Here is a 23,501-nt window from a genome sequence, read left to right as displayed (position 1 = left end):
GCGTGAGTCACACCAATGGCACACAGGCTCTCCTCAGCAAGCACTCAGCCACTCCATTACTTGGGCAAGATGCTGGTAAAACATACTCCTCTAAAACCACTACTGTAAAATCCCTGCTCCTTACAGCCTGGAGCATTCATGAAGAGGGTATCTGAGAGGGGACAAGAAAAACTGTAGGGATGGAATACCACTGAGGCAATAAAGTAAATTCATTATTTAATAATCTTTTCCAATAACTGTTTAATTTTTAAGAAGTATTTCTGAGAGATTTCTACATTTCATCACAGTGAATGGGTGGCAATGAAAGATTTTGTCTAGACAGAAGGTAAAGTTTGAACTTTAAAATTAAGTTCTACACAGTGAGAAAAAACCTAGCCAGCACAATGTTAGATTTGCCTTAAATCTTAAAAAAAAAAAAAAAAGAAAATAAAAAAAAGAAAAAAAAATAGAGAAAACCTCCAAAAGTTAAAACCCCCAAAACAATAAAATTTTATTATTTTGGAAATATGTTCTAGCTAAAGTAAATATTTTAAATATTTAGTATTAAATATTAGGAAATATCACTTTGTGGAGATGAAAGTAACATCATCAGGGAGTTTCATAAACTGTCTCAATTTCTGCGTAGCTGCTCTTCAGTACTAACAGAACACAGCATATTTGGTGCAGTGTAGATTTTTTTTTTTTTTTTGGTAGAATATACTTATTTAGTGCCATAGCAGAAGAAGCAATTAGCAGGCATTTCATGGGGCAGTCACCCCAAGAACAGTCCTGAGACAAGAGCTACTCCACCACAGATAAGACCCTGGAAGGAGATGCAGCTGGGTGCCCCACAGACCTGCAGGTGTGTCAGGTTGACCTGCCTGAGACCTTCTTGCAGGTTTTTCTTTTCCACAAGCAGCCTTGCCACTCACAAATGCTTCTTCTTTTTTATTGCCTCTGCCCTGATAGCCAAGCTCTTGGCACAGATGGTCAGGACCACGATGAGGACTCCAACCAGGAAAGTCACCACGGGCCAGAGGAAGCAGTGCAAGAGAACAGTCTCATCATGGGTGCGCTTCAGCATCACATCATCCGGCCTGTGAAAGGAGGAACAGAATATGGAAAAAATATAAATCAACATAATATCATCAATTCATAAGTGGAAATCATCTAACATGGTAAGAGTAAAGGTGATTTATTTGCCAAAGTGCTAGATGATTAAATGGACTATTTTATTCAATGCTTCTATTTGCCTTCTTATCACCAGCACTCATGGCAGATGATGAGAACTTTCCACTTGCAGTGTTTACAGGCTAAAAAGTCCTGGATTAAAAAATTAAAAAAAAAATAAAGAAAGAAAAACAGTGTTGGTGCTCTAGATCTTCCAGGGAATGTGGTCATCACAAACAGCCATGAAAGATACAGTATCATACTGACTGTGGATTGCAAAACCACTCTGGCAAAAACATAATACCAAGCATCATTTATACATATCTACCTCAAATCTTATCAGGTCCTGTGAAATAGATTTAAACAGTAATTAAAGCTTCACTTTTAGCTTTGGGCACTGATGTGTCCATGGGGCTACATGGAGGCTCCTGATGAAGCCAGCCCTGGCTGTGGATTGGGTCTGGGCAGGGAGCTGGTCCCTGTCCTCAGCTCTGGACTGCTGGTGCCCAGACCAGCCCAGCTGCAGTGGCAGGCAGCAGCCTGCAAGAAATCTGTCCCCAGGAGGACTGCAGCCTGCCCTGGCGTGCCTAAGGCTCCCAGGTCAGCTCCTTCCCAGCAGAGTCTGTTTCAGCAGTACACTGTGATTTGGGGCTGCTGGACAGCAGTGCCTCAGTAGACTTGAGCAGACTCCTACAGGGACAATTTGGCAAGGTTTGAAGCCTGAACCTCCTGGCCTCCACCAGCAGCATCTAATACACAGTCATGGTGGGGTCTGTGACAGGTTTATGCATTTCCAAAGGGAAATGGAGAGAGGAGGAGAACTGAGGTGGAAGTATCTTGAGACATTTGGAAATTTAGCTGTGCCACATGTCTGAAAGATCTGCTGTCTATCTGCCTCATCCAAGTCTGGGATGTTGTTGGGGAAATGTGATGGCAGGTTTTCCTCAGCTCTGGCTCTTTCTGCCCTCCCTTGCAGTTTAATAGTTATTAAATCAGTCTCATGGCATTTGCACTTCACTCTTGCTTTCCCATCTACAGCCAGAGACACGCAGTCTGCTGGAAAACTATCTGCAAAGGAGAAAAAGAGAACTTTCTCCAATTAGAAAAATATCTATAGTCTTGACTCCTGTTGGTCCTCACTTACATCAAACACTCCCATCGCATGTCGCTTCGCCAATGACCCCTGACACTTCTTGGAGCAACAAACCTCACAACCTAAAATCCTGGAGAAGCAGATTCATCCAGCAATGTCCTGGGAATCAAGGTCTCCTAACATGGTGGCCCAAGGGAGCAGAGACCTGTTCAATGACTGTGCTGTCTCACCCATGATAGCTTTGTCCTGATCAGAAAGGAGCCCTAAGAGAGAATTCTGTCAGGGAAAAAGAAGGAACTCTTTTTGCTACACTGAGAAATTGAATGGCTTGCATGTCTGCAGAGTTTTTATCCATCCTTAAGGAGTTACTGGAGCCAGACTGCCAGCTACACCTGATGCTAGATTTAATTACACCTGCATTTGCATTTGGGGGTCTCTCACCCAAAATTGCTGTGCAGTGAATACTGTGCACTGTGCCAGCCTGAAAGTCCCCAAGGCCAACTTCATACACCTGTCTATGTTTCTGCAGTAAGGAGCAGAATAAAACTCTAATTGTGAGCAGCTCAGCTATATAAAATTTGAAATTCAGGAGCACAGAAAGATATCAAAAGAATCCCAGGTGTATTCAGTAGTGAAATGTATGAATTCTGTGCAACCAAAAATCTCCAGATACATAAGCAGGCAAGGTGAACGCTATAAATTGAATAAAGCAGTATTAACTTCATGGGTGCAAACTCACCAGCCTGTGCACCTGAAGAGAGATATCCTTTCACAAAAGGTATAAGCCTGCTCCCTCACAGTTATTGTATCATCACCTGTGAATTAGAGTGCTACTTGACAAGGAGGCTATAAGTAGGCAACACTCGATCTTCACAGCTCTGAACTTATTAGCGACATTTAAAGTATTTTTTTTTAAGCAGATGTTAGTTCAAAAAGAAGGGACAAGCAAAAACCTAGAAAATTGGATTCAATTAGAGGAAAGAAAGTGTGACTGGGGAAAGTAAGATAACCTTTAGACTGAATCTTAAATGTTTTGAAAACCATAGATACCAAAGGTAGCAGCAATGGATGTCAAACACCCATTATAGATGTGACTGTGACTTTTGAAATTTGAAAGAGTTTCCCTTTTGGCAAAGAGTCAAAGACAAAGCCTTTAAGTAAGCTTTGAGATGAGGTTTGGGTTTAGATGGGTATTACTGCTACTTTTAAGTACAGTAAAAGTCCCTGTGCACTGGAGTGGCCTCACCATGATTCCTGTGTGCAGTTTTGGGTGCCACAATATAAGAAAGATGTTAAGTTGTTGGAGAGAATCCAAAAGAGGGACATGAGGATGGTGAAGAGACTTGAGGGAAGTCATATATGTAGTGGCTGAGGTTGCCTTGTTCAGTGTGGAGAAGATTAAGGGGAGACCTCATTGCAGTCACATCCTCACAAGGGGAAGAGCAGGGGCAGACACTGACCTCTTCTCTGTGGTGCCCAGTGACAGAACCCAAGGGAATGACATGAAGCTTTGTCAGGGGAGGTTCAGGTTGGATATTAGGAAAATGTTCTTCATCCACAGGGTTGTTGGGCACTGGAACAGGCTCTCCAGAGCAGTGGTCACAGCACCAAGCCTGTCTGAGCTCAAGAAACATTTGGACAGTGCTCTCAGGCACCCAGTGTGACTCTTGGGAGCGGTGCTGGGCAGGGTCCTTAGCTGGATTCGATGATACTGGTGAGCGCCTTCCAATTCAGAGTATTCTGTGATTCTGTGGCACTTGAAACACAGTGATGTAACTGCTTTAGGTTTGCTTGGCAAATCTAGCAGTTTTGACTTTTCATGCTATTTTTTTAAAGGTGACCTGCCTGCTCCCACAGTCTGAAGGCTTGTTGTTTTACTTGGAAACAGAAATGCAAAGGTGTTCTGTCCCCAAGGGAAGACTTCTCATGGTAAAGACCTGTCTTTCCTGGAAAGCCTAAGAGTGTCACTCCCTGGTGCTGAGGCAGTGATGTTGAACTCAAAGGAAGTACATCCTAGAAGTACCTAGAAATGCCTAGAAACACGTTTCTTTTCCCTATGAAAATCAGCCGATACAAATGAATTTGTTGCTTTGCTCCTGTAAGTACAGTGTCTTTAATAATGCATCTTTGCTCTGTGACTTTATATACTACTTCAGTTCAAATACGTTGGCAGAGGGGTTGGGCATCTTCACACTCAGCTTGATTATTGGCAGTCTCTTCTTTCTACCAATGCTGCCAGTCAGGTTGCCAGTATATGTAAAGCCTCTTGAGGGGATGCACCCAAAATCTTAACACCAGTTATCCATGCACATAACAGCGACAGAGGCAAGAAAGAGACCCAGTGGGACAAAAGGGGGAAACCCTGCAGTGATTGCAAAGCATGCTCAGGCATTCAGAGCTGGTTCTTGCTGCAAATAGTGATGGCCACTGTGCAGCACTACCACTGCCCAGCAGCAGCCACAGTGAAACAACAAACTGAAAAAAAAATCCCTGAAGAAGCCTTTGCCTTAACCCTGAAAACACAGCTTTCTCTTTCATTGAACAGACAAGAAGGAAGGAATTTTGTTTTCATTGCTAAAAGGTGAGACCAGGACTTATTTTTAGCAGGACTTTGAGCTCAAGGCTGGACATTTGTGGTGCTTTGAGCAGGGCTAACTGGATTAATTGCATTATACAACACATCCCTGTTAGGTTCTGCCAGGTAGTTCAGACACCAGACAAAACAGGCCTCCATCAGAGCCTTCAGAGCAATTACTGAACACCATGGGGAGAATTTCAGTGCAGGGATTACCAAAATGTCATGTAGGACCAAAAGATTACAGGACATAAACATTTCTGTCGTCACTTATGAACCAAACTGTGAACCTAGCGCCGCACAACAATAGCTGACAGAAGTGGAGGCACAGGATAGGAAACCTTACAAATGCTTTTGTATTCAAACAATCTGGATTTAAAGATGTTTGCAATACACTAATTTGTTCCCACAGATATTCACATCCCTTCGCTCTGACAAGCAGTCTTTTCTTCCCTTATTGCAAGATGCAGAGATCCTCAGCTGGATGGCTGCATGCAGAGGCAGCACAGTGTCTCACTGGCAGTCAAGTCCTTTCCCCCTCAGTCCCAAGCACTGCTCCAGAGGTGGAGGGAATTAATTTAGAAAACTGTGAAGTAATAGAGCAAACCAAAATTTATGTTCCAAGATTTTATGGATGAGCAGCCTTACTACCTGAGCACCCTTGGCTTACACACATAATTATTCTGACATAAGTGGGAACCCTGCAGGGCATCCCAACAACATACAGGTTGTCACTGATCACTTGACAGGGTTTGCTCTTCAAATCTCTGATAAATTTGTGTACAGCATCCTGCAGCAAACATAGAGGAGGTTAAAGCATGGCTGGCTCATCTGCTGTGCCACAGCAAAGGAAACACAGAGTGTTCCTGTGTATGGAACAAACCCAGAGTCAACAAGCAACAATGCCATATAAATCAGCCACTAAAAAGAAATGACTTGACACAAGGTGCCTGTCTCTGCGTGGCATGAAACAGTGAGGTCTCACCTCATGGCAATCTTAGTTTCTCTCTTTTTTTTGTTCTTGTCATAGATGTCAATGTCACCTGGAACATGAAGAAGTAAATTGTCAGGATCTTCCCCATGCCTGCCTGTTCCCTCAGGCCTCCCACTTTAGGGCATGCAGCTGTGGCCCTTGTTTGCATGAGGTCATGACTGCAGACTGCTGGGACACTGGGTGTGAGATCCAGAACAGCAAAGCCCTAGAGCTCAGTGCCTTCTCAAAACCTTTGGCAACAGCCTGAGAACTTCATCCTTTATTTTAGAGTCTGAAACACTGAAGGTTGGTTTCTGCTGTGCTGGTCTTCCTTCAGACTGGGATATCATCATGCCAACAGACAGGCATCTTCACCAGAGATCCAAAAAAGCAACTTCCCTATGTAGCTTGAACCCTTTGTCCCAAAGCTTGTCACAGAAGAGTGCGACACTAAAGTGAAGAGCCTACGGTGGCAATGCAACACCTTGCTCTTCAGTAAGGTCTGAGCTCTAAGATAAGCTGTACTTGGTTCCCTAAGAGAAATGTCAGGCAGCTCATTTTGCTGGGAAGTTTGATTTATGGTAACTGAGAATGGTTGAAATTGCCAAATCTGCTTCTCATCCCTTTCGTATAACTTTGAACTGTAAGAATGGCATCCCTTTTTTAATCTTTTCAAAATAACCTATTGAACCCACCAAACTGAAAGGAAGATGTTCCTAACAGTATACTCTGCATGCAGCAATAGTTCTGACAATGAAGATTGAGTAAATTCGATGAAGAGCAGATGATATTCATTAATTGCCTGTATATTTACCTAGATGCTGTTTCAAAAGAGGGAATATTAATATTACAAATACTAAATTCTCTAAAAATTTATTTGTTATATAATTATTATATATATTATTTTATACAGACTGACAGACAACAGTTAGTTTATTCACACAGTGAAAAAATACTGTCAGAAAACATGCACACTTCTATTTTGAAGGGAACAGGCTTCTCCCTCAGTTTGTTATGGTTTCTTTTTACTGCTTTGCAGGCTGCTTAGTCATCATTGCTCTAAAAGTATACCCAAGCAAGCACATTCCCAGTCAGCAGAACTTATCTCCCAAAGCTCTTTGCTATCTCCAGAAGAAAATAGATGGTGTACACATTTCAGCTTAGGCTATCTTCTAGTATCTCTGGCAGCGAGCCTCTCTTATCCTGTGTATGAATTGTTGTATGATCAGCAAAAGGCAGTGTTTCAAGGCAGCCATTGTGCTGGCAAGAACTTTTAGCAGTATAGGATTCAGCATCTTTAGGGGAAAAAAGCCTTCCTGAATGCTGCACAATTTCTCAGCGCCAGCTTACATAAATGTCAGATGCTAGGCAGCATGCAGCCTTTGCAGAAAAGGTTTGTCTTTGCTCTATCAAAATGTAATTGAGAATCAGCTCCCATAGCTCTGGACAGCTACACTCCTCTACAGGAGAGAAATAAACACCTCTGGGCATCTGACCTGTATCAGGCATTTACTCTGGGGTAGGATAAAAGGCCCGTTTCTCTCCACTGACTAAAAAAGTTAACATTCACATCATCCTTTCCACATCAGTTTTAGATGTATCCTAGCCATGACTTCTCCTGCAGACAAACCCATGTTTCTGACTCTCCTGCTCACTTGGGCAGTGGATCCTGCAAGTCCCAGTTTTCAGGAGTACAAGGAACAGGCAACACCTGCCTGCCCACAAAAACCAGAATCATAACTTGGCTCCTGGTTACCAGATCCAAGCTTTGGCACCTTGTGGACCAGAGGACTCCCAAGAAAGTCCCAGACAGGTCTGATGTCATCACTCAGAGTGCCCTAAGTTTTAACCCCTGCATGCTGTAAGCAATGTTTCTTCACCCTCTAAAGGAAAAAAAATTGCTACAAAGCTTTGGTGGTGTCCCTCTGCAAAGAGTTAACCAGGGACAACAAACTCATCCTGGGCATGCTGGCTGGGTCTACAGTCTCTTCAGGGAGAAAACTATTATAGGCAGCCTAGGACAAACCTGGAGGCCCCAAGGCACTCAGCAGGACACCCACAAGAGAGTCAGGCATTTCTCCACCTGCCATCCATTCTCCTCCTGATTGTCTTTCTGAACTTAAGTATCTGGTGCCAATGCTCCCACACTGAGCCCTGAATTGCACCTGCAAGTCATGAGCTATTCCCTCGTCTATTTAACTTTCAAGTGTTTGTGGGCTAGGACTAACCTCCTCCTGCAGCCACATTGCCTTTTATTTCCTGGCATATCACCATCAGAGACAGGAAAAAGGACTCCCTCCCCTTTCTGTTTACTGAAGGAAGGAAACCACACATCACTCTCATGTGCATGGCAGCCACATCAACACTGGCAGTAAAAGTAAGAACTGAAACAGAAGGGGAGATGCTTTAGGTTACAACTTTCTACTCTGCAAGCATGTAGGAAACCTGGCAGTTCTGTTGCTGTTTATTACACACATCTGATCCACAAATCTTCTATGAACAAAATTACTGAGTTAGTTTGCCCTATTTGTTCTCTTCTTTTCTCCCGTGAATAGAGTAGAGTTTATTTTCTGTGGAGGAAAGGAATGCTAATATCCACACCAGAAATCTGCTGAGTGGTAAAAGCCAAGATGCTTTTTGCTATAAAAATTGCACACTTTAAGGAAAACTTTTCTCGGAGTTTTATATTTTTACTTCAAGTGGTAAAAATACTCCTTTCCTTTCTGTATAGTTTTTCATCAATAGAGTTGTCTTGCAAAGTTCTGCACTGAGCTCTGCGTGATAAACCACATTGCCCTGGAGGGGGTCTCTGTGTGTATATACATATGCATGCATTTATATGTATTTTCAAGCAGAACCAATGGACAGCTGTTAAGCAGATGCATGAGCACGCCTGCCTAGCCAAATGGACATTACTCACCTCAAGTGCTGGTTAAAATAGCACGTAAATGGTTGAGAACCCACTTTCTCTTTCCAGTACTTCTGCTTGTACGTGACGTTCTCAGAGTTCTCCTGATCATCTCTTGCACAGGGAGGGATGTATGAGCACTGCCAAGACACATTGCAAAACAGAGTTACTGCTGTGCTCAAGAACACAGGGCATCACTTCTCTGTGTTTTCCTCATGATACCAGCGTGACTGAAATGGACTGAGAATAATAAACAAAATCTCCAAAGAAACAGAAAAGAAATTTAACTTTAATTGCTAATTATTCTGTGCAGGTACTGGAAAAGAATATAATAGCATTCAGAAAGAAAATAAAGGCTTTGACATGTTTGTTCCACTCTTAAACCAAACCACATCATAACATCTTGGGGTCTGGCATGATGAACGTGAAAATGATCATTTCATTTTGATATATTCCTAGCCAGCTGCATGGATTGGATTTGAATAACTTCCTATTTTCAGTGAGGCATGTAATCACAAGTTTTGTTAAGTATCATGCTAATAAATAATCCAAAGAGTCCAGCAAGCTTTCCCAGGTGATGGGATATCTGGCTGATGTCCACTGATACAAGAAGGTATTCTTCCACTGTCTGCATCTTCTGCTGTACAGAAGTCAAGGAGAGCTGAGCATGCAACTGAGCTACCTGCAGATCTCACCTTAAGACATCTGCTTCAAAGTCCAGAGATCAAGGGAATTTCTTCCCCTCTTTTGGTCACACACACACACACACACACACACACAACTTGTTTCAAAGTCTTTGACACACCACACTTAATTCATAGCCACAGGCAGTTGAACAACATAAAACAAACAGTTCACTGAATCAAGTGTCAGCACTATCAGAGTTCTGTGTCCAAGCACAATCCCTCTCATTTTTACCAGGCATCCATACTGGAGATCATGACAGGAGCTGTTGAACCACACTGAGTAACTCAGCTCAGCAGATCCTCCTGTAACACAGAGACCTTTCACCCTGCAGGACGTACAGACACCAAGAGCACACACTGAATTTTAATTCCTTTAAAACTGGGAGCTGCAAATAGAAAAAAGTGTGACTGGGAAGGCAGTTAAAAGCCTCCTACTTAGGAAGGATAAGGGAGCAGGAGGTGAAGGGTGTGGGAAGCCCCTAAAGGGAGCCCACATATGATCACAACATTAATTTCTCCACAGTGTCCTGAAGGCAGTACAGCAAGGACAGTGATACCCTCTCTGACATGAGAATAAAGATCACCATGGCTCACTGTGCCTAGCGAGTGCTTCCTCTCCTTCTGCTGAGGTGTCACAGGGGCTTACCTTGTGCCCAGCTGCACACTATACCTAAGATGTACAGACCTACAAGACCATGTTCACCATACAACATCTTGAAGATTTGCCATTCCAAGGGCAAGAGATAAATCTCAGGATTTTATTCCCCTGATCATGTAAAATCTGACCACTTCGGTCAGCACCCGCAATTGCTGCCAGTGTTTTGCATACTTCAGAATGAAAAGAATCTGCAAGGTCTTCCTTACTGCTTCCAAACTGAAACCTACCTTTTCCACATGCAAGGATCTCCATTTTCACATGGACTCCTGGCTGGTGTTGCCATGGCACAGAGCTCACTTTATTTCCCTGTTCACGGGACCCTAAACAAGGGTTGTCGTAGTGAGACATTGTCCCACTGCTGATGATGGAGGACAGAAATGAATGGCAACACCACTCTAATTCGGAAACCAGAATGCAGGATTTGTTACATACTGTTATTGCCATCTTTGATAATATTCCTTGGTCAACAGAACTTTTGGTTTGGTTGTCCACTTTGGAAGCATCAGACACCCCCCGTTTTCCTCCACACTCCTGGTGCATAAACACATTTGTGCAGCAGCTGGGCAGAGTCAGCAAATTTGGCAGAAGACACCTGAGAGTGCTGCTGGCTCTGCTCTGACCCCTGACAGCACCAACGTGCTGCACCTTCCTAGCTGGTCCCCTCCTCCCTGCTTGGCCTGGGATCCAGCCCTTCCAACATCCTCCACTCTGATGTTTTCCTTTATGGAGCATTTCCTGCTTTGGAAATGGCACCACATCCCACGAGCTGTGCACTCACTGCCTACATCTGACAGTAATCACCATGCTGCTCTTCCCAAGCCCCCAGCCTGTAGGTAGCCCCCAGCTTTTAGGGGCTCTAGAAAGAGCCCTCAAACCAACCACTCTTTAGCCAGCACTCAAAATTAATAACTAGACAAACCAGCTAAGTACCAATAGACATTACTTTGCCTAAACACACCCAGCTATCTCAAAACTCCTATTCTGTGTTCCTGGCTCCAGTACACATATTTCCTCCATCCTCTGAAATGTTTCCTCTTCCTGGCTCAGCCTGCTGCTGTCCTCTGCTATGAAAATGCAACCACCCCACCAGTCCTGGTTAAACTTTCTCTGGATCCTTCAGAGACCTTCCACCCCCACAAAATATTACTTGAATCCTTCACAAAGTTCATAACCTGGTGAATTGTTGGTTAGCCCCATCCTGAGTTTTAGGCTTAGAAACAACCAGAGAGCTCTTTTCCCAAGAGATGTCTGTCTGAACAGACAAGTATCAAGTTTTAGCAGTCTCCCAGGACATTTCATCACAGAGCACTTCACATTTTTTCCCATCAGTCCCCATGCTGTTAGCTCAAAATGAAGATATTAAAATTGAGTTTTTCAGGACAGGGATTTTCTTGGTTTGGAAGATGCAAAGGGGCCCACAGACAGTTTCTCTGGGCAGCACTTATATTTTCCTATGCCAAAGCATGAGTGCATGGGACTATTACCAGGAGGGACCCCTAGAAGTTGGGAACAACAGCAAATGCTTTCCATAACTCAAACTTCACATCATTCTCTGCACACCTATTCCCTGCTGACAGAAAGCATGCTGGATACATTTCTACCTCTTCCTCTTTATCTTCATGTGGAAAACACAAAGGAGACACCTGGGGTTTTGCCATAAATTCATGTGGTGTCACTGCTTCTGCCTGTTGAAGATTAACAGTCTTGAAGAGAGGAATGGTCCCTGTCCAAATATGAATCCCAAGGGCCACCCTGAAACATCAACTCCATGTGGCAAAGACCTTGAGCCCCAGAAAACACCCAAGATGCAATCCCAGTGTGAACATTATAAGCTGCTGCACGAACACTGGAGCTTGTTTACCAGCCCAGGACCAGCATAGTCCCCACGAACCCAAGGTGCTTTTTGTCTCTTTCTGACCCACATAGGGGGTGGATCTCCCTTTACTCAGCCTCCCAAGCACATTTCTAGGGCACTTGCTTGACCAGCTCTATTCCCTCCAAAACAGATTCAGCAGGCAGATAAAAGGGGATCATATCCTCACAAACTTTGCTGCTGTGAGTTGATGGATGAATGTGAAATAACTCCACTTTGGCAGTAGGCAGTTTCTGAAACGTTAAATCTGTAGTCCTCCCTTACAAGACATGGGATGAAATACTGGCATCAAAACATAAACAAATGCCAACTGAAAGCAAGCTAGGACACTAGTAAAAATGTCACTTAATAGCCAATACATCTTTACACCAAGGTTTTGTAGGATTTGTATTTGTGTTTGCTGCTGGATGCTCCCACTTCAGTGTCCCTGCAGATGCCTGGGAAGATTCCTGGTGCTTCTGAACACTTCATGAGGGCAGATATTCTTCCATATCACAGAGAAAGAACAGATGCATGAACTCTTGACTATGGCTTAATTTCCAGATTGAATTTCATGCTTTTCAAAGATCAATTATTGCCTAATTCAGTCACATTTTAATAAGAAGACAGACTTGATAGACTACAAGTCCAGGAAAGTTTAAAATGTGAAGAGACATCCTGGCCCAAAATAGAAGCAATTCAGCCCAAAAGACAAACCAAAGGAATTCCAGAGCAAGATTTTAAACTCACTTTCCAAGTGACCGTCCTTCTGGCTCCTGGTGAGCTATGGGACAGACATGTACCATCTGTTTGGTGGGGCAAGCCCTACAACACCTGCTGGAGTAGAGATCCACCTGCAGCCCATGGTGGACCCCACACCACACAAAGGGACGCCCAAAGGAGGTTGTCACTTTGGGGGAAGCCCACATGGGAGCAGGGTCCTGGCAGGACCTGTGATCCTGTGGAGGGAGGAGCCCGTGCTGGAGCAGGTTTTCCAGCAGGACTTGTGACCCTGCGGGGAAGCCATGCTGGAGCACTTCATAAAGAGCTACTGCCTGTGGAAGGACCCACACTGGAGAAGGCAATGGAGGACTGTCTCCTGTGGGAGAGACCCCACACTAGAGCAGGGAAAAAGTGTGAAGAGGAAGGAGTGCAAATGTGTGATGAACTGACTACAGCCCACATTCCCTGTCCCTCTGTGCTGGTGGGAAGGAGAAGGTAAAGAAAATTAGGAGTGAAGTTAAGCTCAGGAAGAAAAGATGAGTAGGGGAAAGGCATTTTTAGATTTTATTTTATTTATGCAGTACCCTTCTCTGATTTATTTGGCAATAAAGCAGATTAATTTCCCTAAGTCAAGTCCATTTTTCCCATGATGTTAAAGGGTAAGTGATCTCTCCCTGTCCTTATCTCAACCCACAAGCCTTTCATTATATTTTCTTTCCCCTATCCACCTGAGGAGTGATACAGCAGCTTGGGTGGGCACCTGAAATCCAGCCAGGGTCAACCCACCACACCAAGCAATAGAGGAGCTTCTCCTAACTTTGTGTGTGTCTCCATGCACTACTGGGGTACCTTCTTCTTCCTCTGTCTTACCAGTCACTCCCTAAAAGTTTCTTTGGAAGAACAGAGGGCAACTTCTTCCAACCCTACACTTAACTGCAGATGTAGAAAGGGAAATGTCTAAAAAGCCAGAAAACAGATGTTTTCAGCAGCTGACATACTCCCTTGCCATTTTTCCAGGCAGAGCTGTGGCCTGGTCCCTGCGCTGGCTGTGTGCACCACCAACATGCCTAATGGCCAGGGAGTAATAGCGACAAATTGACTTTGGAATTAATCCTGCTTAAGCCTTATCTCAGAGATTATTATTGCTATCAAGGCAGCTGAAGAAAGGCTACAGTCACTCCAATAAATTTCTTCCTCTGAGACAGCAATGAAAAAAACAAAAAAGAAATCCACAGATCACTGAGACTGAACACAAATGTAATCACGTTCAGTGCTTTATATATACATTCCTGGATTATCTCTGACCCAGCTATATAATCTTTTAAGAGCTAAAATGAATCCTGGGCTGTACATAATATATTATATATATATATATATATATATGTATGTATTTCTAAGATAATGTGATTATCTTAGAAAGCAAGAGAAGAAAAAAAATTCTTTTTCCTGCATCTAGAAAAATATTTTTCCTCACTGGAACAGACATTCATATCTGTGATATGCTTATGTGTCAGCCTGCTCTACTACAGAACATAGAAGATTTTTAATCAAATACACTTGGGATTTTTGGGTGGAGTGAAGCTGCCAGCTGATTTGTTATTGTTGTGTGTTGTAAGGAGCCTGAACTATGCCTTTTCTCACTATTGATTTACAGAGAAAAATTGCTACCCTACAAAGAGAAGCACCTAAGCAGAAATTAAAATTAAAAAATGTTCAAAACAAAATTGCTCTTCTTTTCCCCTTCTAGCTAGTTGGAACTGTTTCACATGTATATATGTCTAAGTGCATCAACACAAGGAAGCATAGTGCAAAAATGTGATGGGAACAGGAAGGGTTAAACAGCTCTCCAAGTGTTTGTTCATAAATATATATGGGATCCCAAGCATTAAATCCAGCAGATTCTTACTCTGTGCTCTAACTAATGTACCTCAACATAAAATCCTGAAAGCTTTCAAAGACAGCAAGACTTTAAATCAAAAATTAAAGGAGAGTATAACTGTTTGTCTCTGCAGACATTGAATTAGGGAAAAAAAGGGAAAACCAAATAAACAGATCCAGACTTCAGTCCCTTACAAAGGTATGTTTCCTGATGAGACCTGACTTTTCTGCTTATTTTGTATTTGTTTTACATAAGCTTCTTAAAGTAGGGACAATAATTAGAGCACATTTTTTTTCTGCACAATTTTCCACTGAGATAAATTCAGTTACTACCAAAGACTACAGTTACATCAAAAAAAATGCATCCTTTTTTGCTTGGTCACATCTGGTAAATCAGATTTAATACTCAGCAATCAATATCCCAGGGTAAACAGCCCACACCTAGAAACACAAGGTGGAAGGTAAAGAAAAGAGATTATATTTGTAAAAGCAGGAAAGTACCACACACAGCCAACAGCCCTGTTTTATTATTAAGAGTTAACATGAAATTAATTGTTAAATAAAAATAGTTTTCTGAGTGATATTTACAGGCATTACTTCTCAAGCTTGGAGTGCCTCCCTGCAATTGCAATTCAGCCCCCGGGCAGGTGTAATCCTTCTCTTCCCACCATAGTTACAGAAAGGCAGAAGTAAATAAGATCAAGAAGTAAAAACAAAACAAAACACTTGGACTACTCAGAAAGGTCCAATTTGAAAGCTGCTGCTGAACCTGCAGATGCTGCCAGAGCTGCTGAGCCCAGGCATTCTGGTGGCAATCAGCACTCACCTCCCATCTCCCACTTTCCATCTCCCAGCTCCTTGCTGGAGATGACCACGACTGAGCCACAGAGCCACGCTCAGGGAGAGCCATGCTGCCCCTCTGCAGAGCCACGTCATCTTTACCCCATATCAAAAGGGTGACTTTTCTCCTGCATTTTACCAACTCCCCCCTGCCCATCTGAAAATGGAGAGATGCTTAGAGAAGTCCTGCAGCTCGGACAGCTAGGGCACTCCCAGCACACCTCTGCCACCACACCCCTCTGCACAGGGAGCCTGGCAGCAGCACTCCCAGGAAAAGATTTGCAAAGCTCCCTCACAGGCCAGCATTTCATCTGCTTTCTAATCAGGCTCCATCCAGCACTGCAGCTTCAATCACTCATCACTTCTGAGCAGTGCCAAAAATTTAATCCAAATCCTGTCAGATTTACTATCCTGCTACTTACTCTTCTGATTTTTACCCTGACCACCCTTCCAAGCTGCCAAGGGGGGAAAAGCAACCCTCAAACCCTGAGTGTGAAACTTTATCTGCCTTCCAAGTGATGGAGCACACCCGTGCAAGTATGACTGAGGAGATGTGAGGCTGCACATCCCAGCTGGACACCAAAGCATGCTTCCCAGCCCTGCAAACACACCCCTGCATTGTGCTGAGCATGGCCCTTAAGAGTGTAGTGGCAAGGAAATTTCAGCTCTTTGACAGAGATGTGGATGCAACATAGTGCTAATTCCAAGTTATTTCAGAAGGAGGAGGATTCCGACATCTTCTTCAAACTACTTAATAATATCTCCTCCACTCATGTGCGTGCTAGGAAAGCCATTTTACCCAGCATAAAAAGAAAAAGGAGAAGGAGGAATAACTGCCTTTAAGGAAAGAGAAAGTACAAATCGTACATTGCCTTCAGACTCCCCCAGTTTGCTGGAAGATGCAACTTTACAAATTCTTCGTTTGGTCCTTGGAGGAGTTTAAGAATCAAAACAGCACGGGGGAAACTTTAGTTTTGGTGTAGCCCTTTCCCCAGCTCCCCGCCAGCAGCGGCCCCATTAGCATTTCTCCGTGCGCTCCGGGGAGCGGCACTGCGAAGTCCCGCACCCTCCGGGACGCGCACCGCAGCGGCACCGGGCGCTGCCCGAGCACACAGACCTCCCCGCCGGCAGCAGGACTTTCGCCTCCTCTCCGCACCGGCGTCCCGGGGCTCCGGCGGGGAGAGCCGGGGAACGGCAGAGGAGCCTCCGCTGCCGTCCCTGCGCTGCCGCCCGGGGCTGCGCTCCGGACGCGGGTGGGACGGACGGAATGGAGCTGGCCGCGGAGGGTGAGAGTGTGTGAGAGTGAGACAGTGTGTGTGTGTATGTGTGTGTATGTGTGTGCATGTACCATACTATACAGTATATAGTACAGTGTAATACACTATATAGTACAGTATACATTACATACAGTATGTTATACTATGCTATATAGAATCACAAAATATCCCGAATTGGAAGGCACTCACTGGGATCATCCAGATCACCTCCTGGCCCTGCACAGGACAGCCCCAGGAGTCACACCATGTACTTGAGAGCGAACGCTTCTTGAACTCTGTCAGCTTTGGTGCTGTGACTACTTCCCTGGGGAGCCTGCTCCGGTGCCCAACCACCCTCTGGGTGAAGAGCCTTTTCCAAGTATCGAGCCTAAGCCTTCCCTGAGATTATATATGTATATAAACACTGTAGAGATATACTACTTTTTGCTGAGCAACAAGCAGAGCGGCATTTCGGACGGATACTCCCCCACTTCACTTACCACCCTCCACCTCCCAAAAGAGAAATCCCCGCACCGAACAGAGGGCGAGTGCCAGGAGCGGTGAACGGGCACCGACAGCCGCGACGGGACCACCGCCCGCATTTTGGGAGAGGAGGGCGTCCGCAGGTCTCACCTTGGGGTTGGTGCGCAGCTGCCGCTCGTCCTCATGGAGCAGGGCGGGTGCGGAGGAGCGGGAGGTGCGGACCAGCACCTGGAGGCAGGGGTAGCGGGCGGTGCCGCGGCAGGCGGCCCCGCAGGAGAAGGTGCAGGCGAAGCGCTCCCCCAGCTGCCGCACCGCCAGCACCGTGCAGTTGGCGGAGCCGCCGCCGCCCCGCTCCTGCAGCGCCGGGCGAAGCCAGCAACAACCCAAACCCAAGAGGGAAAGCAAGCCGGCGGCGATGAGGAGGAAACCCAGCCGCATGCTCTTGTCCTCAGCCTCCGTGTACTCGTAAGCCGCCCGGCTCCTCGCCATCGCCCGGCTGCCGCTGGCATCCGCCGCCGGGCATCAGCCACTGCCATCGGCTAAAACTACCGCCGCTCCCCGCCTCCATCCCCGCCTCCTCCGAGGCTGATTGCGCGTGTAACCAGCACGAAAAAAAAAAAAAAAAAAAAAAAAAGACAAATAATAAAAAAAGCAAATTTAATCCCGTCTGACCTAATTCAGAGCCCTCCGGGAGTGGAAAGGGACAGCTTGCAACCCGATTATCTGACTGGAGATTTGCTGTGCGGAGGGTTAGTCCGGATTAATATTGGGTACCATCATGCAATGTACAATATCTAGAAGAGGGTGGGTGGGGTCCTTTGGGTGCATTGTGGCCCCCCCCTAAGGCAACATCTCACCACTGGCTTCCTTCTTAAATCTTGGAGATCTTGTGTAAAGTTCCATTCAGTACCCCTAAGGCATCACAGTCTGCAAGGTCTCTATGAGCAGAGGAGGAAATGGATATGAAATGAAAGAAATTAAGCATCCACAAGTGAGAAGTCAGCTTCTATTTTCACCTTATTAATAAAGAAGGGCATAATGGGAATTAGCCAAATGTTAACATTTTTGGAGTTCAAAGTAAAGTGTTCTGGCCAGCCCCAAAACCAGCATCTGCACAGTAGGGACAGAGATAACAAGACAAGCAAGATGATAGCTATCACACACAGGAGTTGCTTTGAACAGGAAGGTATTGACCCTTGAAGGTTCACCCTAAGAAATGCTGTCTTCCAAGCAGGTTTGCAAGAAAAGCTGCTGATTCAAGAAAATGTATTTATTTGGCAAATAAAGCTTGGTTATTAGCCAGCATTTCCCACTGTGGCAACACAAATTCTTCGGTGCCAAAGTACCATATGCAATACTTATAGTTCTATTCTGTAGTCTTTATCACAGGCAATTAGTATAACAAAATGAGGCCCGAGCTGATAGCTGAACTTGATGGCACTGTAGACAAGAAGGTACAGAAATGCAGAAAAAGTTTGGGAAATAGCACTTTCCTTTTCCAATTTCTTTCCCACTGCAGACTGCAACATCAAACTTTTATAAATGAAGCTGATCCGTAGGTTCTCCAAATGGACTATTAAGCAAGGTTTGGCAGGAAGGCTATTAAGTCCACGCTGTGCCATGAATATAGATGGATGTAAATATTGTCCTTGCTTGCACAAGTGAACCACCACACTCCCCTCAAGCCAGCTGCTTTGCAGTAGCCTGCCCTGATTATCAAAGGGTTTCTGAAAAAGTATACCAGCTCTGAGCTGGAATTATGGGTTTTTTTACTTAAAACTCCTATAGGTGTTTATACTAGAAACTCAACTCCTCTTGCCTAGTCCTTGGCTCTGTGCCGCCAGCACTTGTAGTGACAGCAGTCTCTAATGGTAGAGGCTTGTTGCATAGTTTTCATAATATAAAAAATAAAATTATAATCAGGTTGATCAGTCACGTACCACCTGAAAGGGAAGCTCCAGCTCTGCTTTCTCAGTTTAAATGAGCTGCGGCTTCCTTCTGTCTTACCTCCTGAACAGCTGGCCTTCCATACTTGGTTCAAGTCCCTGCAATCCCTTGTACATAAAGTGCTGTCAGATGGAAATTAAGGCAACAGCTCACTGGGTGACAGAGCAACCTTGAGCTAGTCCTCCTGTGTGCATCCAAGCCCTACATCCTCCACAGCTGGGGAGATGCTGAAGTTGTACTTTAACTAGAAATGGACTAAGCATTCACCAGGTGATCTCATAGATTCTGAACTTCTGCACCAATGACTCAGTCAAGACTTAAAGTCTATTTGGATCAATTTGAAGTGAAAAATGATCATCAGTGCCTGATCACTGTAGCAGAGTAAAGGGGGCCCATTATAAAGATTTTAGCTCTGCTGTCACCTGTTGAGGGCAGGAGTGGGGATGCTGGCTCCAGGACCATGGGCTGCACCAGGAGCCACCAGGGCTGAGAAAGCTGGCATATGAAGTCCAACGTCTATATGAAAATCTCAACAGCAGAAGACCAGATTGCTGCCTGCTCTTTTGGGCCCTTCCTTGCCCCACAACCAAGGGACAGCCTTACCTGTGGCCAATTGCAGCTGACCCACCTGGTATGGCCAGTGCTGAGAACACCTCTGCCTTGGTCAGGCAGCTGGAGGCTGGGCAGCCACAGCGCAGCTCTGCCACCACACCCACTCCGACTGCTCACTGGGCCTGGGCTCACACCTCCCTGTTTCCTTGCACAAGCCTCGTGCTGGAGTGCAGGATGCTGACTGCCCCTCTTCCAGGAAATGAACTACCTTTTCCAAAAGCAAATATCTAAATAGAACAACTGAGTGCCTTTATAAAACAAATGCTGTGATGCCCACCAGAAAGTTAACTGGCCTTCCAAGGGAAGACAGATCTCTGAAACAACCAAACCCACCCTTTACTCAAGAATAAGTTTAGAGAATGCTGAAGGGTTTCCACAGAGGTTCATCAATGTCTGCACCAGAGAGCTTTGGGACACCTGCCTTCCTTTCGCTCCTCATCAGGACTGTTTACAGCTGATGAAGGATGGCCCAATCATAACAACTGGCTACTTCACTGGATTGTTTGCTAAACCAGAGGGAGTTCAAAAGGTGATTTTACAGAAAATTATTTTGGTAGTTTCAACAGGAAAAACCTGACATGTATTAACTCACTAGTACCAAGAAGACAATATAAAATACAAATGAGAAACTGAAGCCTAGAAAAACAATACACAAACTCAGTTCAACACTGCTAATCCAGAAGTGAGCTGAATCAGTAACAGTCAAAACTATCGTTCAATGTGCTTTAACATTGCTTTCAAAAGTTTACCTCTAACAGTAAAGTGGTTTTAAGTGCTAAAGCCACTGAAACTATTAAACCCAAAATTTCAAAGTAGGTTATCCAGCTGCATTTCCTCAGGTCTTTTTAACATAGTGGAAACTTTCAGATTTATGGAAACAAGAGCATGCATACTTATCACAGAAAAATAAAAACTTAATTGACATACTATATATGAAAATAAAACCAGCAGCTGTCAATCCAGACTAACTGCTAAATCCAATCTGCATTACCAGAATTCAATTTCTACTGGCTTTGGGTAGTGGCAAATTTTGAGGGACACAATGAAAAGGTACTTGACAACTAATTTCACATGCTGAAATTTGGCTTGAATAGTAACTGTTATATTTAGGGTCTTAAACCAAAAGCACTGTCTAGCTATCCCATGGTTAGAATGGCAGCTGTGCATTTAGAGGCTTTTCTTGAGTATGACAGCAACCAATTTTTCCTTTCTGTTTCATTCAATGTCCAGCCATGGAATTATTTTCAATTGGAAGTTACCAAGGGATTGGGGAAGGGGGGGGTGAGGGAGGCAGGGGGAGAGGGAATTTTCTTAGAGGTGACTAGCAACTTTGAACAGCATTATTTAGAAGATGGACAGCCTTCTGCCATAGCCATGGCCACCTAGGAGCCACTCAGGAGCAAGATGATGGACCCACAGACCTCTGTTTCCCAGCCCTGCCTAGGTCATGCCAAAGACTGTTTCTGGTCTCTCCTGCATCTGAATACAATACACAAATTCTTATTTGGTTACATTCTCCTTTTTTTTTCATGGAAACTGTAAAACAAACAGACAAGAAATACTGGCTTGGGGTCAGAGAGGATTTCAGACACGCCATGCAGCCAAGTGATACAATCATACATCTTCGTACTGTAGAAATGCTACACAGCCATGATGGAGTGGTGTGGTCAGTTGTGAACCCCAACAGATGCAGCCAACACTTCATCAAAGGTCAGTCACATGAGAAATATTTTTACCCATGTGAGCATCTGCAGGCTTTCCTGGATTACTTGGGGCTTCAATTAGATTACTTCATGCCCATGAAAGTTCTCATGTGTGTATTTGCAGCACCACACCACTAAGGTTGAGGAGACCAAGTGTGGGGTGGTTTTTTGTTTGCTCATTTTTAAAGACCCCAGTGGAATATACTTAACCCTTTCCTTCATGACACTCTGGTACCTGTGATTTTCCCACAAGCAGGGTAGTCTAAGTAACAATTGCTGAAATAAGAAGTGTCTTTTGCAATACCAGATGTAATCAAATCAGTGAAACTTATGTTAAACCCTGGAAGTTGAAGGTAGTAGATCTGTAGAGAAAGTGGAGCTAACTATTCAGTAAAGATTTGTAAACAATATGCCACAAGGACTATGAGACATGTTGGACAGGTAAGAAACAGGAATACTTCTACTTCTTTCCAAGAAGACTGGGTTTTCTACTCAGAACTTACCTTGCACACTGTTGTATAAAACTAGTTATGGGGAAAAACACCCACCTCAAATTTAAAAACAGCATTCTAGTATATCCCTATTTATAGCATTAGTGGAATGTAAAAACATATTAAATAAGCCTCAGAGCTTAATAGTCAGTCTGAAAATCTGCAGGGCAATTCAGTCACCCATTTGCCACATGAGTATGTAAATGAGGGCTGAGGTTTTCTTCCTTTCAGTAAAAAAAAGCAGTATGTTCTTTTTTTTCAATTTTTAAAATTAATATGGTATCAGTTAAGAAGTGGTTTCAATCTTACACCTTGTTTTCTGTTTATATCTATTGCTCTTGCTTCAACCCACAGTGTAAAATGAAATTAGGTCACAGATTTTAAAGTCTCCATACATACTTATTTTACTGATAATCAGGAGCCAGACTGTTCTTCCACCTGGAAGGAGCAAAGCACCAGTTCCATGCTCACTGGTGAGAAGTTTTCCAAAATCAGGCATTTCACATTTTTGAAAGACTGGGAAGTTGAATACAACCGTATCATCATGTATTTTTTGGGAGAACTTGGGTTCCCAATTTCAGTTTAATTGCTTTTAAAGTGACATAGGTATTTAGTATTTTAATGTAAGTGATCTTGCTCTCTTTACCATATATTGTTAATTTCCATGAACATGAAAAATAATTGCATTTGATTTGAAGAAGGAAATATAATTTTGGGAATCCTTACCAAAAAAAAAAAAAAAAACAAACCACACAGGTCATAATGAACCTCTGACAGTAAAAAATGTAACATTAATTGTGGAGGGAACAATATGCTTTTGGAAAATTATCATTCTGAAAATTTATAAATTTGTATTTGGATAATCAAATATATGTTTGAATCTGCTCTGGTTTGAGAAACGGAACAAGCCACCATCTTTTTCAGCTGTGCTATTTATATGGATTATAACCACTCTCTTCCTTCAGGCTGGGAAAACTTTGCTTTCATAATAGAAAAAAAAAATCATCAACAGGCTTGTATTTTTATGTTTACAATCTTAAAATAGGTATTAAAAAAAGTTCAGAATTTAAAATTCACCATACACCTGATACAGAACCACAGCAAGGCCACTAATGGTCCAGTTTCCAAGCATAATTCAATACATGCAAACAAACTGGTTTTGCACTACATAGAAAAATGGGTCAAAATGGAAAAAGAAACCCCAAATCCCAGGATTCACTAACATGTCTTGCTTTGGTAATTTCAGGTATTTTTCAATGATCTGCATCACCAGAGGCAACTCAATGAGAAGTAGCAACCATATCTAGAAAAATAAAACTATCCCAAACAGTTCAAGTTTTTTTTTCTCCACTCAGAACAGTTGCAGTTTTCAGAACCAGTCTATATTCATGTTTATTTGCATCTGGAAGTTCACGTAATAGCAATCACCAAATGAAGTATATTTCTGATTTCAGTGGGAAAACACCAACATGGAACTAAGCTGTGATCAGTTCTAACCCAAGCTTCTCCCAAGTGATGAATTCTTGAAGCATCTTTCTATCATTTGACATGGTACCCACCCAGCTTTCTAAAAATTATCTGCTATTATAAAGAGGGGATCTGAAACCAAGGTTAACCAAAGTTTTTAGCCATGGAAACTTTACTGTGGAAAAGAATATGAAATTCTCATAAATT

The 23,501-nt window shown here is 43.6% G+C and overlaps 1 protein-coding gene across 1 annotated transcript; it reads right to left on the bottom strand.

The window, feature by feature from the left end:
- Positions 1 to 203: 203 nt before the first annotated feature.
- Positions 204 to 23,460, bottom strand: KCNMB4 (potassium calcium-activated channel subfamily M regulatory beta subunit 4). Its single transcript, XM_021528984.4, has 3 exons — positions 17,225 to 23,460; positions 8,711 to 8,838; positions 204 to 1,076 (listed from the first exon to the last, which is right to left on the bottom strand). Exons 1-3 carry the CDS (start codon positions 17,561 to 17,563, stop codon positions 908 to 910), a joined length of 636 nt encoding a protein of 211 aa, XP_021384659.1. The 5' UTR covers positions 17,564 to 23,460; the 3' UTR covers positions 204 to 907.
- Positions 23,461 to 23,501: the final 41 nt, after the last annotated feature.

This window comes from Lonchura striata, chromosome 1A (genome assembly GCF_050655825.1).
Source record: "Lonchura striata isolate lonStrDom1 chromosome 1A, ASM5065582v1, whole genome shotgun sequence".
Classification (NCBI taxonomy): Eukaryota; Metazoa; Chordata; class Aves; order Passeriformes; family Estrildidae; genus Lonchura; species Lonchura striata.
The sequence above is the reverse complement of the archived record's forward strand: the minus strand, read 5'-3'. Positions and strand labels throughout refer to the sequence as shown.